We start from the raw sequence: 25,204 nt of genomic DNA, 5'->3' as shown, positions 1-25,204 counted from the left end.
TAATTACACTCCGTTAGCTTCCAATATGCAAGCAAAATAAGGTATAAATCAACTACCAAGCACGCAAAGTTGGATGCAAAAGTAAGAGACTATGTGAACTGTTCTACACATATAAGATTAACCTGGCACCACCCAGTATTTTACTCCATGCAGGAACTCAACCAAAGGGCATCTAAATAAAGCAAGCACTAGTAATGGTCACTAGAACACCCTTGGATGACAAAACATTTGATTTACAGCTGGAATTATGCCTTCTTCGCTACAGTCTACAATGCACGACGAGCTAGCCACAGTTGCCAATGCCATGTCTCGCTGTTGACGTCAAACATCCAATGCACACATCCAAGAGACCTCTCCATCTTCACATTAGAACCTGCCATAAAGATCCCAGTTTTCAGTACACAGACATATTATATACCGTAACATAATAAACAAGCAAGTACAAATCATGTTCTGATAACAAGCCAAAACCATAATCAACATGGATATTCACGATCTGAATGATCCTAGGCTAACTATCATACATGAAATGGAGCCCCACAAGGCCACTTGATAAATCCTGCCTTCTTAGTTGTGCTTGTGTGTGTGTGTGTGTGTGTGTGTGTGTGTGTGTGTGTGTGTGTGTTATATGTCAAATTTGATATTTCACCCTGAGTGATGCCAAGTTGTGTGCAAGAATAATGGCAAGTACTCCCTCCGTAAACAAATATAAGAGCGTTTAGATTATTAAAATAGTGATCTAAACGCTCTTATATTTGTTTACAGAGGGAGTACCACCAAATAAATTAAGGTGAGCTAAGTGGGTTATTTCATTATTGATCCTATTAGTTTCACTAACTATTTTAGTAGTTTGTTAATTAAGTGATGCCAACAGTAGCTTAGCATTCTACTGGCCCAAAGATAACCCAACCATACAGAAAGTTTGAATACATAAAATAAACAAGAATTTCCAAACCATAGAAAACAGGACAGTCTACTAACCACCATTTGGATTCCTACATAATACAAGAAACTAGTTTATCTCCTAACCACTGAATTTAATCACAGTACACGAACATAAGAAAGTAGGTCATGTACCTCTTAACTATCAGAGAAATCATTCTTCCCTAGCAAGGGCTGCAAGCTTTGCTTTTCTTTTTTCCTTGAGAAGATCAAGCTCCCGAGCCAGCCCTTCAGTTTTCCTCCACAAAAGGTTGATGCGATGTTCCCAATCATCAGGCTTTGAAAACCATTCAAGCTTGAAACGTTCAATCATCTCATTTACTGCAAGTTTCTGCTGCTCTTCCTCCCACCGTTTCTGCTGCTCTTCCTCCCACCGTTTCCTCTCCAACTCCCTGACGCTAAGGACAAGACCGCCACCATTAGGAACATCATGATAACGGAACTTGTTAGAAGGGAACTTCTTCCTGTACTCATTGAAAGAAGCATGACTCTGTTTCAAAGCCCTCTTATACCCACTGACCAACTGACCCATCACATTCAGATCATGCTCAAAGCACCTAAGCTTTGCTTGCAACTTATTCTCTTGCTCAAACCTGGCTGAGTTTAGTGAGTGGATAAGTGCTTCCTTCTCCTGCAGCAAGTTGGCCATAAATTGCTTCTGTGACAGCGCCTCTTGAATCTCTCTGTCTTTCTGTTCATATAACATGCTGGCATTGACCAATAAGTTATGTATGGGTTCTGAATAGTTTGCATTGAAGAATGCTGATCCAGGTGGTACACTACTGCTGGAGTTCCGCATCCGCTTATGTTGATTGCCCTGCAGAAACTGCTGTTGTGTTTGCATCTGGTCATCGTACCCATCATCAATATCCTCAACATGCCTCTTCCCATTATTATTGCCAAAGAAAAATGAATTGCCGGCCCCCAGGTGGGGGTCCACTCCATTCTTATGTGCATCAGCCCCCATAGCCAAGAAATTTCCAGAGGACAGGTCATGTGCATTCTCCGTGCCATTATATGCCGCAGGATCTGAGTTCATAGCCTGGAGGAGGTTTGACTCCATCCCATGCAAGGAGCCCATTTTGAATGCATCATCAAAGCTCACACCATCCCTCATCCCAACATTCCCTTTATTCAAATTCTCAAACTCCACCCCTGGAAAGTCACATTGCTGTAAACAATGTGTCGTCCCCTCGCCCCCCTTCTCATCCCCAATACCCCAGTTCATCTCCACTCCACCGCTACACCCCTCAAATGCATCACGCTCTGACTCCTCCACCTCCTCATTATCACTATCCAGATTTTGGACAGATACATGATCTTCGACATCCATACTGTCATCGTCATCATTGGCAGAGCTCCACCCTGCCCCATCCTTCTCTTCTTCCTCTTCTGCCTCCTCATCCTCCTCTGGCACTACTAGCACTTTCTCCTGTGTCACCAGTTCCACATCCGGCGATGGGCATGCATCCTTCTCTGCTGCACCCACAATTGTGTCTTCATCTTCCTCCCATGCAAAGTCTGCCAAAACCTCACCATTCACAGTATTTATTTCATGTGTACGAGCTACAGCTTCCTCCAGCACCATGGCATCCCCTGCCTTTGATTGATCCAAGCTCATGCCCTTTACATCCTCATCCGCCACCTTCGATGTCTCCAATCTCTCCACATCCCCCAACTGCAATTCATCATCCTCATCAGCCACATTTGGTGGCTCCAGTCTATTGCTGCTTGCATTACCATCCACACACCCCAACAGCAGTTTGAAGTCCCCATCCACCACATTGGGTGTCTCCAGTTTGTTGCTGCTTGCATTAGCATCCACGTCCACCTTTACATCCTCATCCACCAACTTTGATGTATCTGGTGACTTGTTCCTTGCATTAGCATCTGCATCCCCTGACTCCAATTCGACATCCAAGCTCATGACCTTTGCATCCTCATTCACCACCTTCAATGTATCCGGCGAATTATTGCTTGCATTAGGATCCATAGCCCGCGACTCCAGTTCGACATCCAAGCCCTTTGCATCCTCATCCATAACCTTCAATGAATCCGGTGACTTGCTCCCTGCATTAGGATCTGCATCCACCGACTCCATCTCAACATCCAAGCCCTTTGCATCCTCATCCATCACCTTCAATGTATCCAGTGACTTGCTCCCTGCATTAGCACCAACATCCCCTGACTCCATCTCAACATCCAAGCCCTTAGCATCCTCATCCATCACAATAGATGTATCCAGTGACTTGCTCCCTGCATTAGCATCCGCATCCCCGGACTCCATCTCGACATCCAAGTTCATGCCCTTTGCATCCCCATCCGCCACCACTGATGTATCCAGTGACTTGCTCAATGCATTAGCATCCACATCCGCCAATTCATCCATGCTCTTGCTCCCTGCATCCCCAGAATCTGACTTCTTTAAGTCATTGTTCCTCAAATCCGAACCTTCTGTCTCTGGTTCCTCCAAGATGTTGCTCCTCGCATTCCCAGACTCATTCAAGTCATTGCTCTTCAAATCCACAGCTGCTGTCTCTGATTCCTCAAAGATCTTGGTCGCATCCCCAGACTCATTCAAGTCATTGCTCCTCAAATCCACACCTGCTGTCTCTGATTCCTCCAAGATGTTGCTCCTCGCATCCCCAGACTCCAACTCCTTCAAGTCATGACCACTAGCATCAGCATCTGCAGGTCCCGATTCATCCAAGCTCTTGCTGGTCAGACTCACACCCTCTAACTCTGATTCCTTCGGGCTCTTGCTGCTCGCATCCGTATCTGCATCTATAGGCTCCAACTCCTGCAAGCCCTTGTTCCTGGCATCTGCGTCCCCACCACGCTCGTCCTTAACTAAATCAAAAGACACCTTCTGAACAAGCTTCCCTGCCTCCTCTTTCTGCGGCAGGTCAAACAGCAGCGGCTTCTGCACCCGGATGAGCCGCTGAAGATACGCCCCGTATTGGCACACCCCATCATCCCTCCCGGGCAGCTCGTGAATCTCCTTCTCGATGATACCCCAGATGATGGCGGCCCAGTTAACCTTATGCGGTGACCCATCCTTCACAGTCTGTTCCGCGGCGGCCACCTCATGCGGCAGTGTGCAATCCGTGAACCAGGGATGGATGCAGACGCGCATGAACTCCAGGGCGGCGGAGACCAAGGCCGCGGTTTTGAACCCTCGGGGCGGGACGGGCGGCCCGACAGTCTTTTTGGGGAGGGAGAAGGCGATGGCCAATTCTGAGCGGTTGAGACTGATGCGGGTGTCCCAGACGAAGCTGCGTTGATTAATCCGGTCGTAATAGGCGATGAGTTGCGCGACGAGGTCGGGGCGCGGGGGCTCAGATCCGGGGTCAAACCGCGCGAAGTCGAGGAGGCCGAGGGCGCGGAGGGCGGCCTCGTGGTTGGAGATGGAGGGCGGCGGGGCGTCCAGCGGGCGGAGGCGGAGGTCGACCGGGATGCGCGCGAGGCGCTCCTCCGCGGCGGCGCGGAGCTTCTCGGTGAAGGGCTTCTTGAGCTTGCTGGCGGTGGCGGATCTCCGGGGCGGCCCGTCCAGATCGGGTCTGGCGGCGGCGGCGGCGGCGGGGGTGGCCGCCTCCGGGGCCTGGGGCGGGACCGGATCGGTGGAGACGGGCTTGGCGGCGGGGGCGGGGGTGGCCGCCTCCGGGGCCTGGGGCGGGACCGGATCGGCGGAGACGGGCTTGGCGGCGGCGGGGGAGGCCGACTCCGGGGCCGGATCGACGGAGACGGGCTTGGCGGCGGCAGAGGAGGCTTCCGGCGGCGGCGGGGACGGGGTTGGATCGGCGGAATCGGCCATGGCCGCGGCGGAATTGACCCTTCCGGAACGCCGCAGGGGTTTCTTCGCCGACGGTTGGGGTTTGCGTCTGGGAGGCATATCGACTTGGGGGGGTTGGGGGAGGGATGGGGAGAGAAGGGTTGGACGGGTCTTCTTCTTCTTGGAAAAAAATGCCTCCCAGGTCTCCCCTCTCGCCGTCCCCCAGGTCTACATCGCCATATATATCGGATACCGGGCGCAGATATGACGTCAAAACCGCCAAACTGGCCAACGGAGTATACCACTGGGTTTCTTTCTTTTTCTTCTGGCCTAGAAAAAAATTAATCTTTTTCATTTTGCCTAGAAAAAACATAGTGATTCTTTTTTTCAAATGGGAATTCATATTTCGTGGTTTGTTTGAGGCGCTTAATATATTTCACCCTTCTTTGTTTTTTGTGGGAAAAAATATATTTTGCGCTTTGAGTTGATATGCCTCTTATCTATGTTTTTGCCGTTGTAAACAAAGATGAGTAGTATTTGTTTTGACTTTCAAGCTATCTTTATGCTAACGGTTTCACTACATAGAAGGAAAGCATCTCCCAACAAAACAATTGATTCATCACCATCAATTAGTAAAGTGATGAGCTTCTATGCAAAATGAGCAAAGATAAGCATCTATCGACAAAACAACAGATTCTTCATAGCCCACTCGGCGGCACACGGGTTTCATGAGAATCTACAACCCCTCTTTTCTTATCTCTCCCGGATAAATCCTCTATCCCTTTTTCTACGCTTCTTCTCCTAGACTGTTTTGAGGAAGTGGGCCACAAAATACTTTTATGCCATGTCCTCAATTGTCTTATTTTGTGTCGTGACGGACTCCTCACATGTTCAAAGGTTAGTATTCTGGTATTAGAATTTGAGAATGTAGGCTAGACTGGTTTCAAGCCGAATAAGCAAAATGAACTATTTATATATTCCCTCCATCCCATAATATAATATGTTTTTGCAAGCTAACATAGCTTGCAAAAATATTTTACATTATGGGGATGGCGGGAGTATTTATGAAGGTTCATTTTGTCAGATTTCATCTATTGGGGTCGCATTTGAGTGTGTTTACAAAAAAAATATAGTAGTATTATGTTTCCCCATTCTTCTTGTTGCCAAAATCAGACAAACATTATGTCAAAACTACATAATTGCCAAATCAAATAAATACTATATATACTTCCTCCATCCCTAATTACTTCTTAAATTTGTAATTTGGGTCGGAGGTAATATATGGCAAGATATTTACTTTGACACTATTTATATGTTCCAAAATTCGGCTTGATATGCATTGGTAGACTCAACTTTATGGCTAGAAAAAATTCTTTTGTTTTGATTTTAGCCATGCATTTGTAATGTTTTTGAACCCTAATAAGCATTCAAAACAAAACAAACAAATGCGGCGCGTTCAAAGATTTCCCTTTGACTTGCATAACTTTGAGTTGGATAGAATAAGAAAGCAGGAGGGGGATAGAATAAGAAAGTGAATTGGAGAACTTCCAATCGAGAAAGTTCAGGTAGTGCCACAGCAGCATCGACGAACTGGCATCGCCTTACTATAATAATAAAAGAAAACTGGCATCGTCACAAAGCTAGTTTTGCTGTTAAATTCAAGTTCTGATATACGTTCAGTACAAAGTCCAAAAACAAAACCGAACAGCAACCATCCATGCAACAGTCAGATCCCAAAATGCTGATACAATTACACAACTGAAACCCGCATACCGCTCGCCATCCGACATAGGAAAAAGCTACAATCCAAACTAATATTAGACGACCCTGAAGGTGTCCGGCCACCATCAAACATTCAAGAAATGCAACCAGGCGAGGACATTTCACGTGTTAATAAAACATTCTGCTCCGCGGGCACTTTTTTCTAGCTTTGGCACACAACATCGCCGGTGCTTGCTCACTCCAACAGCACAATAGTTCTACTCCGGGATCATCTGTTCAGTGTCTGCATCTTCACCCGTTTCAATCTGGGGTTGCTTGGGAGCACCGGTGCCAGGAGCCTGCTTCTTCTTGATTCCACTGACAATGTCGTCAATCCTTAGAAGCATGCAAGCTGACTCGATAGCTGTCTTGAAGGTCTGTGCCTTCACGCTGTAAGAATCCCAGATCTACAACACCAACACCAAAAGGTGGGGTGCTTAGACATGCACGCACACAATACAAGTGAAGGGACAGTAGAATTCATGCAAGAGTAAAAATACTACCTTCCGCTCTTTCATGTCAACAATATCACCAGTCCTTCCATCAACGCCAACCCAAGGATTTTCACCGTTCGCATGCTGAAGCAAAACAATGGAATTTAACCAACACTCGCGAAAATACAAGTGTAATATTTTAAAATTGAAAAAAAAACAGGATCATACAGATAAAGTATTAACTCGATTTGGGGTGGGAAATGATGCTTAAGCTTTAATTACTGTAAGCACCAATTTGCAGTTAAAAGTTATGTGCTGCACTGTATTTAGGAATGCAGTTGTTGTAGATAATCCCATAGTCATCCATAATAGCTCAAAAACGATTCTTGAGGTACTGTATCAAAGCCGTTGCAGTGCCAAACTGCCAAACCAAGCCTTCTTACAACTGGCTCAATTTATAAAGGGTGGTTTATTCAAAAAGTCTAAAACCTACAGCTAAGCAATTTCCAAAGCTCAAGTCCAATGGTAAAGCTGTGACACTTCCAGCTATATAAGAAAAACATGTCAAGGAAGCTGCGACACTTCGAGCTATATAACAAAAACATGTCAAAAAGGATCCGTGTATATAAGATGCTGGACTCCCTTTCTTCGTCAACTTCTTAACAAGGTCACTGGATAGTTCAATATCTAGAAGAAGAGTTATTACCTTTCCCTGGAGCTGTGTCATCGTCCTGATAACATTCAAACCACAATTTTGAAGCAAAGTTCTTGGGATCGCTTCGAATGCTAAAGCAGCAGCTTCATAAGGCCACTGATAAAAATAAACAGAGGATAATTAGATACTCGAATCATAAGATAATCACAACAGAAAGCTATATGTGCAATGCCCCAAACACACACAAAAACACATTTATTTCAGTTCGCTGTGGTAGCATGGACTTGTGTGAATGCACTAATAGGCCTCTGCCTAAATGACTTCATTACTCATAAATGCTAGCATTAATACTTCTGAGGCAATACCTTTTCTACACCTTCAACTGAAGAACTCTTTTGCTTTAGTGTTGCCGATACAGTCAATTCAGAAGCACCACCTCCAGGTAGAAGTTTTGGGTTTTTCAAAATGTTCCGTGCAACAGACATGGCATCCTGTGAATGCAAAAAAAAGAGGGAAAGGTTGAGAGCAGTTCTTACTATGAAATAAAATAATAAATAGGACAAAACGAGCAGAACAATACCTGAAGGTTCCTCTCCACCTCGTTCAAGATGTCCTTGCTTGCTCCCCTCAACAGAACAGTGCATGCTTTAGGATCTTTGCATTCAATAATGAAGGAAAAGAATTCATCACCGATCTTCTTAACCTCAAAGAGACCAGCTCGTGTCCCCACATCTGATTCTTGAAGCTCCTCTGGCCTGTTCACTATAACTGCACCACAGGCTTTAGCAATCCTGTTGTTATCTGTCTTCCTAAGCCTACGGATTGCACTAACGCCAGCCTTGCTTAAATAATGCATAGCCATGTCACTGAGTCCTTTCTCTGTGATAACCAGGTCAGGCTTGAATTTCAAAATTTGCACACAGAGGTTCTTTATGTATTCTTCCTCCATATCTAGCAGAACCTTCCTGTAATAGCATATTTACCAAATTATTAGATCCTGACCGATAGCAACTCAATAGGATTAATCTAGTTCACAGTACATATGGGCAGGAGAATTTGAATCTAGACATCACTTACCAATCTTCTTCACTCATCAACTCAGCATTTGTCTGATTTTCTCCCTTTTTGTACTCAACAGGGCAATCCAAAAGGATGATGCGTGGATTTACTATCTTCCTTCTCATTTTTCCAGGAGCCACAACATCTTTATTGAACATGACCCCTTTAAGAACCTTTGAATCCTCCAACTGGCCGCCAGGAATCTTCTCTACTTTGATATATTTCTTGATATCGACTTCACGCATTCCTTGACCCAGGTCTACACCTGCTGTTGTGGTAGCATCTATGGCAAGGTCCTAAGAACAGCATGAGAAGGTATCAAATAATCCATAAATTTATCCCATCAAGTGAATCTACGTAGTAGCCAACTTGGCAAACAAGAATGATACTTACAGCAATTAGGTCACCAAACTGGCCAGTGAATTTTGTACCAATGGAGCTCTTCACCAGCCCTAGCATCGCCTCACCTACATCATGGTACATCCCAACTGAATCAGATTACAAAACAGAACATGATCTATGCAAGAGAACCAAATTCAAGAAGAACAGTGACAATGTTTGCAACATGCTGGATGCAGACTTACGGTCATTAACATCAACAGGCATTGCAATTTTGTCAAGGACAGCTATGGCATCCTCAAGAGCTCTGCTGTATGCTGAAACCAAGAAAGAATAAAAGGTTAAGAACAGATACATAAATCACCAAAGAATATATATATATAGAGAGAGAGAGAGCATCAAGTAAATACCTCGGCAAATGACAGTGGGATGGTAGTTCTTTTCAATAAATGTTTCTGCAACATGCAGCATCTCACCAGCTAAAAAATAGAAAAGTTAGTACAAAAGAATAAAGTCCCAAACCAAATAAGCTTCCTGGCTACTGAAAACTGATTTTTAGTCATTCTTGCTAGCTTATACTTTGAAGTGCAACAATTTAGTACACTTAGATACAAAGAAATAATGACAGACCAGAAACAGAATTTGACAATTGAAGTGCAAAAAATTTAGTGTACTTGGTAGCCATATGCTTAGTTTGACCAGAAACCGAATTGACAGTTATAGCAAAGTTTATTGACCTCGGATGCCATGCTTATGAAAATAATAGAACTTGGACGCAAGTAAATAATGATCTTGATATTCATCAATAGCAAAGTAATTACCAGAAAGGAATGCATCACAGAAAACATCATACCTAGAACAATGACAGACGTTGTCCCATCTCCCACTTCTTCATCCTGTGTGCGGCTTAGCTCAATCATAGACTGCACAGATTGAAAAGGGAGAGTTAGATTGAACATAGTTTCATCCACTTTATGACAAATATTACAGATTGACAACCAATTCTAACCACATATAACATAAACAAGAGAGAGAGAGAAAACAAATACTCCACACACCTTAGCAGCAGGATGTGCAATGTCTAATTCCCGCAGTATAGCATTGCCATCGTTGGTAACCACAATACCTGCAAAATAAGAATAACTCAGATACAATAAACTTGTAAAAACAAATTATGCAATGCAAACATGAATGTAAAATTAAGCCCAGAGTGGTGTAAACAGACAATGAATTATCTCCAATAACAATTCTCAGTATTACACAAAAAGCAAGCAATTACTAATGCTAATTTCAGATGTGAAATTATAAGCAAACAAAAGTACAAGACGCGAGCATTTTCACACAAATAAGCCAAGAGCCCACACAAAAAACCTAGTGGAGGGCAAAAGCTTGATCTGGTTATCAATTAAGCAAAACCAGTTCATAAGGATCTACCCTCGACACATTTGTCTACAGGCATCTGTTAAACTATATGGAGCACTGTATCGTCCCAAATGCATTAATTACAGTTGTGCAATTAAGGGAGATAAAATACAATGAGTTCAAGCTGCTGTTGATACATTTAATCTCCAAAGAAATTAAGATAGTCAGACTTTTGAAAACAATAAACAGTGTAGCCTGCTAAACAAGTGGAATCATGCAAACATTATCCAACATGAAACAAAATGAAGCAAGTTCTTTAACAGATAAACTTGCTATCATGTACTCTGATAACAAGTAGTACTATGTATGGACAGCAGAGTGTAACATCAGCTGGCATATTAAAGTGCAGAGAATATGTTAAGGGTATGTGCAAGTACCTCCACTGGCATCCAGAAGCATCTTCAACATGGACCTGGGACCGAGCGTAGTGCGGATGATGTCTGACACAGCCTGCACATAAAACCATTAGATTTACCCAACAAGTCCTAGGAGGAGATACAGGTAAATGAATCAACTAGTCCTCACAAGACACAAATTTAAAACTTCTTGATTGTTGGGCTAAAACAGTGGCAAACCAAAACCAAACTGCCAGATCGTCAATTGAAGGTTCCCACATTCGCACCCTCAGATTAAGCTAATAAGACACCTGACCTATGTGACGCCCAGGGCAAGGAGATAACAGATTACTCAGACATCTTGGCTAGGATCACTTGCGCAGATCTATACTGTGGAAACGACAACAGTGAAACGTGCATCCTAAGGTGAACTGATTGGCTACGATCTAGAGAGTACTGCCTGAGAGGCATCAACGACAACACCAGCACCCAACTGACGAAGTGAAACAAAGCTCAAGACTCAAGAGCACAAACCTTCGCGGCCTGGATGTTGCCATGCTGAACCTTGGCGCCGGATTCCCTCTTCAAAGAGTCCTCTGCTCAAATCGAAACAAAAACGCACAACATTAGAAAGAAATGCGCATAAACAGAAACGGCATAGATCAGATCAGAGCAAAGAAACAATATAGCTGAACAGGCAAAGCCAAATCGTGGATTCATGTCGTGTGATCAAGTGAACTTCGACACCAGGAGTTCAAGGGCGCTGCCTATCTCAAAACCTAGAAGCGAGAACGGACGGATGCTACCGGAAAATACGGGGGAAGGGGAGGCGCGGGAACCCTAGGAGGCGGGGAGGAGCGGGGTCGGAGAGGCGAGGGGCGAAGGGCGCTTACTCAGCACGAGGACGGGGGCGTGCAATGCCATGGCGATCTGGCGAGAGGCGAGACGACGGGGAGGCGGCGGCGAGGGGTGGGAGGGAGATGAGAATGGGAAGGCGGATGCTTGCTGCGCCGCGCGATCTTTCGAGCTCGAGGGTTTGTTCGGTTTGGGCTTTCAAGTGAAACCCTCGTCGCGACCAGAGTGCGCCTGAGCGTGCGTGACCTAGGGGAACTGCCGGTGGGCCCGCTGAGGGGGCTACCGACGTGCCGTGTTTTCTCGAAGGCCGAGCGATTTTCTTTTTTATTTTAATATTCTTTTTAGCAATGGTTTAATCTTCTCCGTCTAAATGGATAGCCCCGCAATGGTCTCATACTACTAGGTATTTGCCCGTGCATACACTGCCGCGCATAAGCTTGCTAGGGTTGATGTAGGAGATGAAATAAGTGCTGAGTGGGTGGATTCTCCCACAGATTTTATTCTTGATGTAATTTCGGATGAGATCCCGAACTTTGCTGAGTTAATAAAAGCAGCAAGATTTCCCCCCCTCAAAAAAAAGTATTTACCCGTGCATAGTAATATATGTCTCATTAATAAAATAAAGATTCGGTTACAACCCACTTAAACATTGACTAGAATAATACTATGCAAAGAACTGGCATGTCCCTCCCCGCTAAGAAAAAGGAGACACTTTTCACTCGATCTCGACGCGGCTTCATTGTTGATCAGCAACTTTACGAAACTCAAAAGTAGTTTGCCTGAAGAAAAACCATTGCCGTTGAAAGAATCAGACCGGGGACACGCCATCGAACTCCAGAACTGACACCCCTGCACGACTACAATGTCGGAGGAGAAAATCAGAACTGTCAGCCTCCAACCACAAACCCAATACAAGATGCACCATATTCCAGTTGTCACTTGTGTAGACAGCCATATGATTGTGTGAATAAATGTTTGCCTAACTATCTTCATGATTTTATTTTGTAATCATTTATTGACTTGCCAAAGAAAATAAAAGATGAGACAATTAAGGCGCTTTTCAAGGAATGATCATCAGGGGAAATATGGAATGTTGGACGAGCCACTCCGCCTAGCAGGAAAAGGAATGCTATTTATTTTCTAATTTAAATAAATAAATAGGACAGTGCATGTATGTTGCAACGAGATATAAATATTCTAGTACTAGCTTGTGATTACCTATCTGTCGTGGAATTGTCACGGTAGATGCCCTAGCATGAGGACTTAGGTGTGGAGCCATCGCAACGTAGCTAGCTTGAAGGGGCTAAAACGGGATAAGGGACACAGAGAATTTACCCAGGTTCAGCCCTCGCAACGAGGTAAAGGCCTACTCCTGCTTTAGGTTGTATTGCTTGGGTTTCGATTACCAGGGAGCGAATACGCTTGATCTAGTTCTCGGCTTGTTGTTTCCTGCCTTAACCCGCCGCCTGGTCACCCCTTTATATACACAGCCTGATGCCCGGCGGCTTATAGAGTCCCGGCCGACTCATACACAACGTGTCTGGCTCGGTGACAGAACTAGACCTTCCTTATCATACAAGTTAAACATATGGTGGTTTATGCATGTGGGCCTCAAGTCTCCTCCGGGTCTTGGGCCTTCAGTAAGCTTGCTTCATGAACCGCCATCTTCAAGGGCCTTCTCATTGTAAACCGTTAGTGGTATGACCTGGCCCCTCCTTGGCGGGTCATACCCAATAGTTATATCCCCAACATTAGGCCCCAGGTTGATGTGAACTTGTTCATATCAATCTTCAACACTTAGAAAAATCCTTCCTCATCAGTCCTTACAAAACCTTACAGCCCGTCGTGACATCAGCTCACAGAATTGTGGTAACCCGCCATGACGTCACCTCACATTAATATTACACAAGCACCAAATCTCAACATGCCTTCACTTTTAATGAATCTCTGAAAATCGAGGCGTCTTTTGCTGTCACAATCTTTTTTGGCCTCCTCGATTCCGGCGCATGACACTTATCCTTCTACCTTACAAAAAGGGCCAGGGGTCTCTTTCATTTTTTTTCCTTGCCTCCTCGTCTTCGTCCTCTTCCTCGCAACACCTCCAGCGCCCGAGCTCTGCCGCCGCTGTCCACCTTCGTCCACTACGTCAACCTCGGCCGCTCCATCGACCTGAACGCACCAGAGCTCGTCCGCGCGCCTCCGCTGTTCAACAGCTTCGGTAAGCCTTCCTCTCCCCTCACCATATATCTGTATTAGGGTTTTCTTTGGGTTCTTCGGAGTTCATCTCTGTTCCTCCTTGTTCCTTCCTGTCTTTATAGTTTTGATGTGAGGTTAAGTGCTCATCTTGCGCGACATCAGTTTTAGCACTCATTTTTGATACTTGAGCGCCTCCCCTCGATTAGAGATCCCATCTGAGCACATGAACTGCTCTGCTGCCGCAACTTAGGTTTCGAATTTTCTTCATTATTTTGAACTGTTGTAGATCCAAAATTATAGCATCCATCTATGAAAGCTGTTTTTGCAACACTTAGCAATTTTTCCACTCATAGATCTGAAAATTGATAGTTGTGTTGGCAATTTAACTTATAAACCATAACCCGCTAGGTACATTAGTCCCCTCTTAAGCCGCCAATAGTTTGCCTTGCATAACACCACCGCTATCCTCCGACTTAACACAGTGCTTATTGTTCTTACCCTTAAACCAATGGTTGGCTTAACAACATAATATTAAACCGGCAAAATTTTCTTTTCAGATCATCATCAAAAATGACTAAGACATTCACTGCATGCAACTAGGCATCATCCCGGGTCCCCGAGGATGGTTTGAACAATTTCGTTGAAACTGGCGTCTTAGCCAAGAAAGCTGAGGGTCCGAGGCCTCGAAAATCCTCCTGAGCCCAAGGAGAAGTAATTGTTTTCACTGATATATGATCCGGGGGTTTACCCCGCCCGGCTCAAAATTCTTTCGAGATGTGCTACACTTTTTCCAACTTCATCCTCAAGACATCGAACCTAATTCCGTCTCCAATATTTGCAATTTCCAAGTCTTCTATGAAGCTTATTTCCAAGAAGAGCCCACTGTTGAACTGTTCAGAGCGTTTTATTACTTAAACCGGCAGACAGAGTTTACTGACGGACCCAGTTTGGAACTAGGCGGGGTTTTAATTCAGAAGAGGAAAGAGACCTCCTTCCCATATGCCAAACCGCCCAGTCACCCCAAGGACTGGAACCAGACTTGGTTCTATTGCCAAGATACATCTCCAGCGGGTGAGAATCCCCTTTGGGGTTATCGTGACCACCGGCTTAGCAACACACATCCACTCCCACCGCGGATCAGCATGAAGGAGCGGGCCAAGTATGCGTCCACTTTTTCAAAGATCAGAGCCTTCATGGCTAACGGCTTAACTGGCATCGACCTTGTTCGGTGCTGGGTCTCCTGGAGGATCATGCCCTTAAGCCGTCGCCCCGGCTTAATGTGCGAGTACACCGGCAACTTGAAAGATCCCCAACGCCACTGTGAAATTAAATTGTCTGATGCCGAAGTCACTGAAGCGATCAAAGCATTGTTGAATGAAAGCTGGGTAGAATGCAATAAAACCAGACTTAATCCTTACTGCACCTTCAACCAGCCGCCAGATGTAAGTGTACACACTATGTTTCCAGTCTGAATCATGTTTTTGTTAATACTATCCACTTGATTGTCTGACCTTAATAGGTCGATTCTCCGTTTTGGAAGAAGAAGCCGCAGGATAAGCCGGCCAAGCCGACCCGGACCAAGACCAAGGCCACAAAGAAGCCTGCCAAGAAGAAGACCGATCCCTCCGAGTTATTGAACTTGGATGATGATGGTGATGATGACGAGTCGGAGGTAGAACTTGATTCTCTTGGCTCATTGTTTGTACGTCTCATTGACAATGACTGTTATCAGGATGAAGCGAAAGCCAGCTGCGCAGGTTACGAAGAGGTAATTGTTCTTTCCTCCGGCTCAGAATCTCTGCCAAAACAGAAAACTTGCCAAGCAAGCCGGAAAGTAAGGTTTTCTCATCCTTTGGCTTATTTGGATCCCAACTTTATTTTGAAGAAGCAACAACATGAAGCTCACCGCACAACTCGGAACAGCGGAAGCGGGATCCTTTCCTCCGGCTTACCAAATACTCTGGCTCCCCGCAAGCGTCGTCCATAGGTCTCAAAAAACTCCGACTTAACTTATCCCAGGGCCGGTCTTTTTTAATAACGTCATAATCCTTTCGATTCAAATTATCAGGGAACGTATCATTCCTCCTCTAGCGACTCAATGGGGACTCATGTCCCGGCCTTCAAACCTATGCCTAGGTAAGACTGGCAAGTCCTTTGCTTTCAATTATATACTCAATTGTTGTATTAACCTCATCTTGTGTTTCATTCACAGGGCTATGGCAAAGCCCGACAAGAAAATGAAGGTGACAAAAACCACTAAAAACCCCTTTGAGACGGAGCAGCAGTCAGCAGAGACTTCTCGCCATACCCCTGAAGCCACAGCCGATGAACCGCCACTGGTCGATCACAACGTTGACGTAGACCAGATGGATATTGATCCAGCCGCCACCAAGCCGCCAAGTCCCATTAAGCCGCCAAGCCCCATGAAGCCTACTGATAAAAAGGCTGATGATATTACCATCATTGGGCATGGTTATATAGCGCCAGGCAACCCCACTGTCTTGGCAAAGCACAGTGCCAAGGAAGAAGTTTATGTTGCTGACAAAAACAAATGGTCAATAAACTTGGAGAGTTATGCCCAATTCAGCGCCCAAGAGATCCGCTCTGGGTATTTGAACCGCCTGCACACAAGTCGTGATTTTGAAGTCGACTTAGTGAATTTGATGAAGGAGCGCTTTGAGGTAAATGATACGTCTCCAATGTATCTATAATTTTTGATTGTTCCGTACTATTATTTATCTGTTTGGATGTTTAATGGGCTTTATTATACACTTTTATACTATTTTTGGGACTAACCTATTAAACGGAGGGCCAGTCCAAATTGCTGTTTTTTTTGCCTATTTCAGTGTTTCGTAGAAAAGGAGTATCAAACGGAGTCCAAACAGAATGAAACCTTCGGGAGAGTTGTTTTTTGGAACAAACGCAATCCAGGAGACTTGGAGTGGACGTCAAGGAAGCAACGAGGCGGCCATGAGGCAGGGAGGCGCGCCTCCCACCCTAGCGGGCCCCTCGTGGCTCCCCTGACTGACTTCTTTCGCCTATATATATACTCATATACCCTGAAAACATCAGAGAGCACCACGAAACCCTATTTCCACCGCCGCAACCTTCTGTACCCGTGAGATCCCATCTTGGAGCCTTTTCTGGCGCTCCTCCGGAGGGGGAATCGATCATGGAGGGCTTCTACATCAACACCATAGCCTCTCCAATGATGTGTGAGTAGTTTACCTCAGACCTTCGAGTCCATAGTTATTAGCTAGATGGCTTCTTCTCTCTCTTTGGATCTCAATACAAAGTTCTCCTCAAATTCTTTTTGCAGTGTGTTTGTCGAGATCCGATGAATTGTGGGTTTGTGATCAAGATTATCTATGAACAATATTTGAATCTCCTCTGAATTCTTTTATGTATGATTTTTTATCTTTGCAAGTCTCTTCGAATTATCAGTTTGGTTTGGCCTACTAGATTGATCTTTCTTGCAATGGGAGAAGTGCTTAGCTTTGGGTTCAATCTTGCGGTGTCCTTTCCCAATGACAGCAGGGGAAGCAAGGCACGTATTGTATTGTTGCCATCGAGGATAAAAAGATGGGGTTTGTATCATATTGCTTGGGTTTATCCCTCTACATCATGTCATCTTGCCTAATGTGTTACTCTGTTCTTATGAACTTAATACTCTAGATGCATGCTGGATAGCGGTCGATGTGTGGAGTAATAGTAGTAGATGCGGAATCGTTTTGATCTATTTATCGCGGACGTGATGCCTATACACATCATCATGCCTAGATATTCTCATAACTATGCACTTTTCTATCAATTGCTCGATAGTAATTTGTTCACCCACCGTAATACTTATGCTATCTTGAGAGAAGCCACTAGTGAAATCTATGGCCCCCGGGTCTATTTTCCATCATATAAGTTTCCGATCTATTTTATTTTGCAATCTTTACTTTCCAATCTATGTCATAAAAATACCAAAAATATTTATCTTATTATCTCTACCAGATCTCACTTTTGCAAGTGGTCATGAAGGGATTGACAACCCCTTTATCGCGTTGGTTGCAAGGTTCTTATTTGTTTGTGCAGATACGAGGGATTTGAGTTTAGCCTCCTACTGGATTGATACCTTGGTTCTCAAAAACTGAGGGGAATACGTATGCTATTTTGCTGCATCATCCTTTCCTCTTCAAGGGAAAACCAACGCATGCTCAAGAGGTAGCAAGAAGGATTTTTGGCGCCATTGCCGGGGAGTCTACACACAAGTCAAGACATACCAAGTAACCATCACAAACTCTTATCCCTCGCATTACATTATTTGCCATTTGCCTCTCATTTTCTTCTCCCCCACTTCACCTTTGCCTTTTCTTCGCCTTCTTCCCGTATGTCTTTTTGTTTGTGTTTCCTTGTGCCTTCTATTTGCTTGCTAAAAATCTATTGATATGGATTCACTTAAAGTGTTCTACTTGGATCATCTTCGATCCTTATGAGCTCGTGCTGAAACCCCAACTAGCCTAGTTGATGGGAAATCTTTAGATGAGCATGCTCATTTTGTGCGTCACCATTTGTCTGAAAAAGGGAGACTCTTATGGGATCAAATAAACAGATTGATGTGTTATGCTTGGAATCTTTGTGAAATTTATGATTTTACTTGTTGCTCTAAGAACCCTAAAAAACACCTCCCCTACCTATGTGAGTTTAATGATAATGAAATCTTATCTTCTTATGCAAAGGGTGTTTATAGTTACTATGATATCGAACAAACTGAAGAATTTGTTGCTTTTAAGGATGCTTATGAAGTTGCTTCTTTGATTGAAAAGTATGATATTACTCTCTACGAATCTGAAAATTTTGACATACTTAAATATTGCTATGAAAACTATGCTCATAATGTCTATGTCAAAGAATTTATTGAAAGAATTACCGTTGCTTCTTAAGAAAATAATGATATGCATGAATCTATAGATAATTATGATTCTGATGATTTGATTGAAATATCCCTTGATGAACATGATGCTTGCTATTTTTGTGGCCATGATGCCAATATTTATAAAGATGAATTTGCTATAGTTCCTTATGTTAAACATGAGATCATTGCTATTGCACCCATACTTGATAGTTCCTTCGATGAAAAGCATGATTGATGTTATTATAAATTCTCTTAATGTCAATTGTGTTAATGATATGCAAAACCTCGAGCTTGGGGATGCTAGTTTTGCTATGACTACTATTTGTTGCAATGATCATGATTGGGGTGATTCTTCTTATGATTTTGAAAATTTATGTAAGCCCCATGATGAATATGAGATTGATAATAGTGTTTGCAATAATATTGAAAGTGGGTTTGGAAGACTGTCAACTTTAGGTCCCACATATTTGGAGAATGTTCAATCTTATGAAATTTTTGATAAAAGTGGGTTTGGAGAGGTCATGACTTTAGTTAATGTTAATCCCACTATTTTGGAAGAGTGTCAACTTCGTATGCATGTCAATTGTGTTGAAAATATTTTATGTGATAGCTATTTTGTTGAATTTGCTTATGATCCCACATGTAATTATTATGAGAGAGGAAAATATGGCTGTAGAAATTTTCATGTTACTAAATTACCTCTCGTTATGTTGAGATTGCTATTGTTTCTTTCCGCTTCCTTGCATATGCTAGTTTTTGCTTTCTATGATAATTTGTTTGCCTATAAGATGCCTATGCATAGGAAGTATGTTAGACTTAGATGTGTTTATCACGTGTTTCATGATGCTCTCTTTGCGCTTCAATTCTTGTCTGTCATGTGAGCATCATTGAAATTAGTAATGCCTATCTAGGGGCGTTAAACGATAGCACTTGTTGGGAGGCAACCTAATTTTATTTTTGTTCTTTGCTTTTTGTTCCTGTTTAGTAATAAATAATTCATATAGCCTCTGGTTAGATGTGGTTTATGTTTTAATTAGTGTTTGTGCCAAGTAAAACCTATAGGATCTTCTTGGGTGATAGTTAATTTGATCTTGCTGAAAAACAGAAACTTTTGCACGCACGAGAATAATTTTCATAAATCACAGAAACGTGATTTTCAGTTGATTCTTTTTGCAGAAGATTAATAAATAAATTATATAGAACTTCCTATTTTGGTAGAATATTTAGGGTTCCAGAAGTATTCTAAAGTTACAGATCGCTACAGACTGTTCTGTTTTTAACAGATTCTATTTTCGTGTGTTGTTTGCTTATTTTGATGAATCTATGGCTAGTATCGGGGGTATGGACCATAGATAAGTTGGAATACAGTAGGTTTAACACCAATATAAATAAACAATGAGTTCATTACACTACCTTAAAGTGGTGGTTTGTTTTATTTCGCTAACGGAGCTCATGAGATTTTCTGTTGAGTTTTGTGTTGTGAAGTTTTCAAGTTTTTGGGTAAAGATTTGATGGATTATGGAATAAGGAGTGGCAAGAGCCTAAGATTGGGAATGCCCAAGGCACCCCAAGGTAAAATTCAAGGACAACCAAAAGCCTAAGCTTGGGGATGGCCTGGAAGGCATCCCCTCTTTCGTCTTCGTCCATCGGTAACTTTACTTGATGCTATATTTTTATTCATCACATGATATGTGATTTGCTTGGAGCGTCTTGTATGATTCGAGTCTTTGCTTTTTAGTTTACCACAATCATCCTTGCTGTACACACCTTTTGGGAGAGACACACATGAATCGGAATTTATTAGAATACTCTATGTGCTTCACTTATATCTTTTGAGCTAGATAATTTTGCTCTAGTACTTCACTTATATCTTCTTAGAGCACGGCGGTGGTTTTATTTTATAGACATTATTGATCTCTCATGCTTCACTTATATTATTTTGAGAGTCCTTTAGAACAGCATGGTAATTGCTTTGGTTAAAATTTTAGTCCTAATATGATGAGCATACAAGATAGGTATAATAAAAACTATCATATAAAGTGCACTGAATACTATAAGAAGTTTGATACTTGATGATTGTTTTGAGATATGAGGATGACAATATTAGGGTCATGCTAGTTGAGTAGTTGTGAATTTGAGGAATACTTCTGTTAAAAGTTTGTGATTCCCGTAGCATGCACGTATGGTGAACCGTTATGTGATGAAGTTGGAGCATGATTTCTTTATTGATTGTCTTCCTTATGTGTGGAGGTCGGGATCGTGCGATGGTTAACTCCTACCAACCTTTCCCCTAGGAGCATGCGTGTAGTACTTTGTTTTGATAACTTGTATATTTTTGCAATAAGTATGTGAGTTCTTCATGACTAATGTTGAGTCCATGGATTATACACACTCTCATCCTTCCACCATTGCTAGCCTCTCTTGTGCCGCGCAACTTTCGCCGGTATCATACACCCACCATATACCTTCCTCAAAACAGCCACCATACCTACCTATTATGGCATTTCCATAGCCATTCCGAGATATATTGCCATGCAACTTTCCACCTTTATGTTTATTATGACACGCTCCACCATTGTCATATTGCTTTGCATGATCATGTAGTTGACATCGTATTTGTGGCAAAGCCACCATTCATAATTCTTTAATACATGTCACTCTTGATTCATTATCCCGGTACACCGCCGGAGGCATCCACATAGAGTCATATTTTGTTCTAAGATTCTTGTGTTCTAAGTAGATAAAAGTGTGATGATCTTCATTATTAGAGCATTGTCCCATGTGAGGAAAGGATGATGGAAGCAATGATTCCCTCACAAGTTGGGATGAGTCTCCGAACATTATGAAAAATAAAAGAGGCCAAAGAAGCCCAAATAAAAAAGGCCAAATAAGCCCACCAAAAAAATGAGAGAAAAAGAGAGAAGGTACAATGTTACTATCCTTTTACCACACTTGTGCTTCAAAGCAACACCATGATCTTCATGATAGAGAGTCTCCTATGTTGCCAGCTTCATATACTAGTGGGTATTTTTCATTATAGAACTTGACTTGTATATTCCAATGATGGGCTTCCTCAAATTGCCCTAGGTCTTCCTGAGCAGGCAAGTTGGATGCACACCCACTTAGTTTCTTTTGATGAGCTTTCATACACTTATAGCTCTAGTGCATCCGTTGCATGGCAATCCCTACTCACTCACATTGATATATATTAATGGGAATCTCCATGGCTGGTTGATACGCCTACTTGATGTGAGACTATCTTCTCCTTTTTTGTCTTCTTCGCAACCACCATCCTATTCCACCTATAGTGCCATGTCCATGGCTCACGCTCATGTATTGCGTGAAGATTGAAAAAGTTTGAGAATACTAAAGTATGAAACAATTGCTTGGCTAAAACCGGGGTTGTGCATGATTTAAATATTTTGTGTGATCAAGATAGAGCATAGCCAGATTATATGATTTTGTAGGGATACTTTTCTTTGGCCATGTTTTTGAGAAGACATGATTACTGTGTTAGTATGCTTGAAGTATTATTACTCTTATGTCAATATTAAACTTTTGTCTTGAATCTTTCGGATATGAACATTCATGCCACAATAAAGAAAATTACATTGAGAATTATGCTAGGTAGCATTCCACATCAAAAATTCTGTTTTTATCATTTACCTACTCGAGGACGAGCAGGAATTAAGCTTGGGGATGCTTGATACGTCTCCAACGTATATATAATTTTTGATTGTTCCATGCTATTATATTATCTATTTTGGATGTTTAATGGGCTTTATTATACACTTTTATACTATTTTTGGGACTAACCTATTAACCGGAGGCCCAGTCCAAATTGATGTTTTTTTTGCTTATTTCAGTGTTTCGCAGGAAAGGATTATCAAACGGAGTCCAAACGGAATGAAACCTTCGGGAGAGTCGTTTTTGGAACAAACGCAATCCAGGAGACTTGAGTGGACGTCAAGGAAGCAACGAGGCGGCCACGAGGCAGGGAGGCACGCCGAGGGGGGTAGGCGTGCCCCCCACACTCGTGGGCCCCTCGTGGCTCCCTTGACTGACTTCTTTTGCCTATATATACTCATATACCCTGAAAACATCCGAGAGCACCACGAAACCCTATTTCCACCGCCGCAACCTTCTGTACCTGTGAGATCCCATCCTGGGGTCTTTTCCAGCGCTCCGCGGGAGGGGGAATCGATCACGGAGGGCTTCTACATCAACACCATAGCCTCTCCGATGATGTGTGAGTAGTTTACCTCAGACCTTCGGGTCCATAGTTATTAGCTAGATGGCTTCTTCTCTCTCTCTTTGGATCTCAATACAAAGTTCTCCTCGATCTTCTTGGAGATCTATTCGATGTAATTCTTTTTGCGGTGTGTTTGTCGAGATCCGATGAATTTTTGGTTTATGATCAAGATTATCTATGAACAATATTTGAATCTCCTCTGAATTCTTTTATGTATGATTTGTTATCTTTGCAAGTCTCTTCGAATTATCAGTTTGGTTTGGCCTACTAGATTGATCTTTCTTGCAATGGGAGAAGTGCTTAGCTTTGGGTTCAATCTTGCGGTGTCCTTTCCCAGTGTCAGCAGGGGCAGCAAGGCACGTATTGTATTGTTGCCATGGAGGATAAAAAGATGGGTATTATTGTCGCGGACGTGATGCCTATATACATCATCATGCCTAGATATTCTCATAACTATGCACTTTTCTATCAACTGCTTGACAGTAATTTGTTCACCCACCATAATACTTATGCTATCTTGAGAGAAGCCACTAGTGAAACCTATGGCCCCCGGGTCTATTTTCCATCATATAAGTTTCCGATCTATTTTATTTTGCAATCTTTACTTTCCAATCTATATCATAAAAATACCAAAAATATTTATCTTATTATCTCTATCATATCTCACTTTTGCTAGTGGTCGTGAAGGGATTGACAACCCCTTTATTCTGTTGGTTGCAAGGTTCTTATTTGTTTGTGCAGGTACGAGGGATTTGAGTGTAGCCTCCTACTGGATTGATACCTTGGTTCTCAAAAACTAAGGGAAATACTTACGCTACTTTGCTGCATCACCCTTTCCTCTTCAAGGGAAAACCAACGCATGCTCAAGAGGTAGGAGTAAACAATACAACTCTCTTCATAAATATGCTTCCATTAGCCGCCAAGTTTACTAGACATGATAGAATGGAATGTGTTGTTAGACTTTAAATAACTTTGCAGATCAAATCCAGTAGCCCCCAAGGGTCGGCTTATACTTTATAAATCGGGACTTTCAATAGTAATACTTCAATTTTGCACATGTAGCCCCCAAGGGCCGGCTTAATCTGTCAAGATGAGCCGGGACTTTGAATAGTAACAATTCAATTTCACCTGTAGCCCCCAAGGGTCACCTTAATCTTTCAAGATAAGCCGGGTCTCATGATTATATTTGTCCATAAAATCCAAGCATATAGCCCCATGAATCAGATGTAGTCACCATAATGTAACTGTGTCATCACAAAGTTGTCTTCAAAAACCAGCAATATGCATTAGCCCCCAAGTGCCAAGTGAAATATTTGTATTGTGCTTGGGAATTTTAAATAAGATGATTGTAACCCCATCTATTGTTTATGTCCTGCAGGCTAAACTTAATGTCAAAGAATCAGAAGTTGTTGATCTTCAAGAAAACATCAAGTCTCAACAATCTGAAACCTCCAAGGCTAAGACAGAATTGGCCACTGCCTTGGTAGAGATAGAAAAGCTGAAGAAAGACTTCAAAGATGACCAAGTAGGCTAGGAGACAGAGAAATCAGCTCTATTGAAAAGAGCGGAGGAAGCAGAAGCAACTTTTAAACCGGTGGCTGAAGAGCTTGCCGGTTTAAAACACCAAGTAAATGTCATGACTGCTGCCATCTTCGGTAACTAACTTCATCTTAATTTGGTATTACCAAACTATTGCAAGAGTCTTTCATCCGGCTTATAGATGTCTTTGTTAATGCATGCTCCAGAATTTCACATCTTGGCTCAGACATGCACAAGAAGCTGAAAGCCGCCTACACCCTCTTAGAGCAATTATATACTAGCGCACAACGAGCTATATCCACATCCTTGCATAAGAAGCAACCACCAACCCTTATCAAGGACATGCTTGAGAAGTTACCTGTGCTGCCCCAACGAATTGAAGAGCTGAAGAAATCTGTTGCGAGAGCCGGCGCACTCACCGCACTAACCCGGGCTAAAGCATGGCAAGCAGATCTTGACCTGGAGGACTTGGCCAATGGTTGTCCCAGCGTAAAGGAGGACGGGTCTCCCTTCAGTGTCGAGGACTTTTCTTCCATAGCAAGAGATATGCGCCCCTTAGCAAGCAAGTTGGTTGAAGATACCGACCTGTCACATTATCAGGCGGTTTACGATGCCGACAACAAGAAGATCAAGGCGCCGATTCATGAGTCCCAGGACCTTACTCCTCCAGTTCGTAAGCACACTTTCGCCCCTGACATTGACCCGTCAACACTTATTAGTGATGCGGCTGTATTCAATGCTTT

General features: G+C 43.0%; 2 protein-coding genes across 2 annotated transcripts; both read right to left on the bottom strand.

Annotated features, from left to right (window-relative positions):
* Window positions 1-69: 69 nt before the first annotated feature.
* On the bottom strand, window positions 70-4,913 carry LOC119341774. Its single transcript, XM_037613628.1, has 2 exons — window positions 1,078-4,913; window positions 70-373 (listed from the first exon to the last, which is right to left on the bottom strand). The coding sequence occupies exon 1, from the start codon at window positions 4,832-4,834 to the stop codon at window positions 1,097-1,099; it is 3,738 nt and encodes a 1,245-aa protein (XP_037469525.1). The 5' UTR covers window positions 4,835-4,913; the 3' UTR covers window positions 70-373; window positions 1,078-1,096.
* Window positions 4,914-6,343: 1,430 nt separating this feature from the next.
* On the bottom strand, window positions 6,344-11,769 carry LOC119340902 (T-complex protein 1 subunit gamma-like). Its single transcript, XM_037612803.1, has 14 exons — window positions 11,613-11,769; window positions 11,254-11,315; window positions 10,762-10,834; window positions 10,021-10,088; window positions 9,816-9,885; window positions 9,373-9,441; window positions 9,208-9,279; window positions 9,017-9,090; window positions 8,642-8,919; window positions 8,145-8,529; window positions 7,930-8,055; window positions 7,616-7,720; window positions 6,979-7,053; window positions 6,344-6,882 (listed from the first exon to the last, which is right to left on the bottom strand). Exons 1-14 carry the CDS (start codon window positions 11,641-11,643, stop codon window positions 6,694-6,696), a joined length of 1,677 nt encoding a protein of 558 aa, XP_037468700.1. The 5' UTR covers window positions 11,644-11,769; the 3' UTR covers window positions 6,344-6,693.
* Between the last annotated feature and the right edge of the window lie 13,435 nt (window positions 11,770-25,204).

Source organism: Triticum dicoccoides, chromosome 7B (genome assembly GCF_002162155.2).
Source record: "Triticum dicoccoides isolate Atlit2015 ecotype Zavitan chromosome 7B, WEW_v2.0, whole genome shotgun sequence".
In the NCBI taxonomy this organism is placed as follows: Eukaryota; Viridiplantae; Streptophyta; class Magnoliopsida; order Poales; family Poaceae; genus Triticum; species Triticum dicoccoides.
The sequence above is the reverse complement of the archived record's forward strand: the minus strand, read 5'-3'. Positions and strand labels throughout refer to the sequence as shown.

Bases quoted from the DNA above. Each gene is read 5' to 3' on its own strand.
- LOC119341774 (XM_037613628.1), bottom strand. From the start codon at position 4,834: ATGCCTCCCAGACGCAAACCCCAACCGTCGGCGAAGAAACCCCTGCGG.
- LOC119340902 (XM_037612803.1), bottom strand. From the start codon at position 11,643: ATGGCATTGCACGCCCCCGTCCTCGTGCTGA. The intron at 8,056-8,144 runs GTATTGTTCTGC...TTGCATTCACAG, and splicing joins AGGTGGAGAGGAACCTTCAG to GATGCCATGTCTGTTGCACG. The intron at 7,721-7,929 runs GTATTGCCTCAG...TATTTTTATCAG, and splicing joins CAGTTGAAGGTGTAGAAAAG to TGGCCTTATGAAGCTGCTGC.